At 44.3% G+C, this 3,738-nt stretch overlaps 1 protein-coding gene across 3 annotated transcripts in view; it reads right to left on the bottom strand.

The window, feature by feature from the left end:
- Positions 1-3,738, bottom strand: part of LOC116401062 (hamartin-like) — a 12,037-nt gene that overhangs the window by 3,577 nt on the left and 4,722 nt on the right. For 2 of the 3 annotated variants that reach the window (XM_031879280.1, XM_031879278.1), the window contains exons 9-15: positions 3,234-3,295; positions 3,045-3,165; positions 2,214-2,296; positions 2,025-2,121; positions 1,673-1,944; positions 1,134-1,288; positions 814-884 (exon numbers count right to left, since the gene is read on the bottom strand). In XM_031879280.1, the coding sequence (XP_031735140.1) occupies positions 814-884; positions 1,134-1,288; positions 1,673-1,944; positions 2,025-2,121; positions 2,214-2,296; positions 3,045-3,165; positions 3,234-3,295 (861 nt within the window). The remainder of the gene's footprint in view (positions 1-813; positions 885-1,133; positions 1,289-1,672; positions 1,945-2,024; positions 2,122-2,213; positions 2,297-3,044; positions 3,166-3,233; positions 3,296-3,738) is intronic. The other variant, XM_031879279.1, reaches the window with a different exon arrangement.

Here is a 3,738-nt window from a genome sequence, read left to right as displayed (position 1 = left end):
ATCACGTTGATGAGGTGCATCACGTTGATGAGGTGCATCACGTTGATGAGGTGCATCACGTTGATGAGGTGAATCACGTTAATGAGGTGAATCACGTTGATGAGGTGAATCACGTTGATGAGGTGAATCACGTTGATGAGGTGAATCACGTTGATGAGGTGCATCACGTTGATGAGGTGCATCACGTTGATGAGGTGAATCACGTTGATGAGGTGAATCACGTTGATGAGGTGAATCACGTTGATGAGGTGAATCACGTTAATGAGGTGAATCACTTTAATGAGGTGAATCACGTTAATGAGGTGAATCACTTTAATGAGGTGAATCACTTCAAAGAGGTGAATCACTTTAATGAGGTGAATCACGTTGATGAGGTGAATCACGTTAATGAGGTGAATCACGTTGATGAGGTGAATCACGTTGATGAGGTGAATCACGTTGAGGTGAATCACGTTGATGAGGTGAATCACGTTGATGAGGTGAATCACGTTGATGAGGTGAATCACGTTAATGAGGTGAATCACTTTAATGAGGTGAATCACGTTAATGAGGTGAATCACGTTAATGAGGTGAATCACGTTGATGAGGTGCATCACGTTGATGAGGTGAATCACGTTAATCAGGTGAATCACTTCAATGAGGTGAATCACTTTAATGAGGTGAATCACGTTAATGAGGTGAATCACGTTAATGAGGTGAATCATGTGAATCATGTTAATGAGGTGAATCATGTTAATGAGGTGAATCATGTTAATGATGTGAATAATGATAATGAGGTGAATGATGAGTGTCATAACTGTTAGTTTCTGGTACCTTTGGTTTTCATGCTCTGCTGTTTACCTCCAAAATGACTCCTATCCACCGACTTATTCACTGCTGACAACCTGACACACACACACACACATTGATTATAACATCTGATACAGACGTCAAACATGTTTTAATTAAGTGTTATGTGAACAGTTTAACTGGACTTAGACTCAGCTGGACTAAGACTCAGCTGGACTAAGACTCAGCTGGACTAAGACTCAGCTGGACTCAGACTCAGCTGGACTGGAGAACCACAGGGCTCCATTTTGGGTCCACTGCTGGGTCAAACTCTTTGTTAATGATCTCTATGGTGACAGTTTCACCTTCTGCTGAGGTGTTCATGAGCGTCGTGTCCGTGGACAATCAGCTGATCCAAAACCTCCAGAGGAGAGATGGAGGTTTGCTCCTCCTCCCTGTCCTCCCCCTCTCCTCCTCCTCGTCCCTTCTCCTGCTCCCTTGTTGCTCTCTCCAGCGCCTCCTACAGGACACAGCAGATTCATCAATAACAGGAAATGATTGACCAACAGCAGCCTGAGTCCACTTTAATCTACTGTGACTTATCAGAATGATACTTTTACATAATCAGCTAAATATTCAGCCGTGACTTTGATCTTTCAGAAAACACTAAGATACACATTACTCAATAAATTAATTAGCAAGATAAGAATATTTCAGCAGGAAGAGGAAACAAGATTTAATAATGTCACAGGTTTCATATCAACGTTTCCTGATTCTGATTCCGTTCCTATATATATATATATATATATATATATACATACATACATATATATATATATACACATACATATACATGTATTTATACCTGACTAACCATTAGTCTCACCTGGTGTATTTGGTTTACCTGACTCATCCTTCCGATGAAGAGCATGGCGGCTCGTGGCACAGCGAGCTCAAACAGGAGCTCGTACGGGGGGGCCGGGCTCTGGCTGGAAGGGGCGGAGCCTCCCTCCTCTGATGTCTGGGTGGTGAAGGAGGAGGAGGAGGGGTGAGGGGGGGTGAAGCAGAGTGAGAGGGAGCAGGGAGAAGAGGGGAGGGCTGAACCATGACGGGGGGTGGAGGTGAGGAGGAGTGGCTGAGAGGAGGAGGAGGAGGAAGGCTGCTGGGGTCGGACGTCTGCAGAGAAATGATGGACATAAAGATCAATAACTATTCTCCTCCTGTAAATAAAGGGACTAACCAGCTGATCAACTCACCTTCTCTGATGGTACTGATGACATCACACTGGCCTCTTCCCTGCAGCTCTGTGATTGGCTGAATGGACAACACCTCCAGCTGTGTGACCAGCTTCACCTGTGAGGAAGACAGAGAGAGAGACCCCGTCACAATAAAAGCCTTCCAGTGAGGACAGCGGAGCTTCATGTCTACCTGCTGACTGATCTCACCTGGTCGTTGTTGTGACCGCCATCTTGGTTTTCTTCAGTCAGCGGCATCGCTGGGATGGTGGCTGGTGAGGGACATTTCACACCTAGACACACAACAGACAGACGGGTCTCACATGTCTCACAGTGTCTCACCTGTCTCACAGTGTCTCACCTGTCTCACCTGTCTCTCAGTATCTCACCTGTCTCACAGTATCTCACCTGTCTCACAGTATCTCACCTGTCTCACCTGTCTCACAGTATCTCACCTGTCTCACAGTATCTCACCTGTCTCACATGTCTCACCTGTCTCACAGAATCTCACCTGTCTCTCAGTATCTCACAGTATCTCACCTGTCTCTCAGTATCTCACCTGTCTCTCAGTATCTCACAGTATCTCACCTGTCTCACCTGTCTCTCAGTATCTCACCTGTCTCACATGTCTCACCTGTCTCTCAGTATCTCACCTGTCTCACATGTCTCACCTGTCTCACAGTATCTCACCTGTCTCACAGTGTCTCACCTGTCTCGCAGTATCTCACCTGTCTCACCTGTCTCACAGTATCTCACCTGTCTCACCTGTCTCACAGTATCTCACCTGTCTCACAGTATCTCACCTGTCTCACAGTATCTCACCTGTCTCGCAGTATCTCACCTGTCTCTCAGTATCTCACCTGTCTCTCAGTATCTCACCTGTCTCACCTGTCTCACAGTATCTCATATGTCTCACCTGTCTCACAGCATCTCACCTGTCTCATAGTATCTCAGTGTCTCACAGTGTCTCATATTGTCTCATAGTATCTTACAGTGTCTCATAGTATCTCACCTGTCTCACAGTGTCTCACAGTGTCTCACCTGTCTCACCTGAGATGGAGGCGGTCCTGCTCAGTAGGGAGGAGGAGTCTGTTGCAGCAGGTTCAGGAGGGGGCGTCGACAAACCACATTGTGAGGACGGACTCCAAGTGACATCATCAGCCTGAACACAAATATGTAGTAAGCAAGGGAAGGAAGGAAGGAAGGTAGTGAATGAAAGAGGAGTTGTACCTGTACGTAGGAGCTGTTGAGAGTCAGACGTTCACACAGCAGCTGAGGACAAACTGAACTTCCTGTTAATCACAACGATCAATAATTAATATCTTTAAAACACATCAAATCCTTTAATAGAGTTGAACTCATGAATTATTCAGTAGTTAAATGCTGAAACTTTTAGTTTCATTTTGTGAATAAATTGATAACTTTCTTGAAGTTTTCCATCATCATCACATTACATTACATCACATTACATCACATTACAGTCATTTAGCAGACGCTTTCATCCAAACGAACTTACAATAAGTGTATTCAACATATTCAAGAGAACTACTAGTCACCAGAAGTCATAAGTGCATCTCCTTTAAACAAGCATATAAGAGCATAAACCAGAGCAGAAGTACAGAAACAAACTAGTATGAATACAATAAGTGCAACAAACTAATATGAATACAATAAGTGCAACAAACTAATACGAATACAATAAGTGCAACAAACTAGTACGAATACAATAAGTGCA

The sequence above is a fragment of the Anarrhichthys ocellatus genome, unplaced genomic scaffold, assembly GCF_004355925.1.
Source record: "Anarrhichthys ocellatus isolate YVR2014 unplaced genomic scaffold, GSC_Weel_1.0 scaffold240, whole genome shotgun sequence".
In the NCBI taxonomy this organism is placed as follows: Eukaryota; Metazoa; Chordata; class Actinopteri; order Perciformes; family Anarhichadidae; genus Anarrhichthys; species Anarrhichthys ocellatus.
This window is presented reverse-complemented; position numbering and strand designations above follow the sequence as displayed.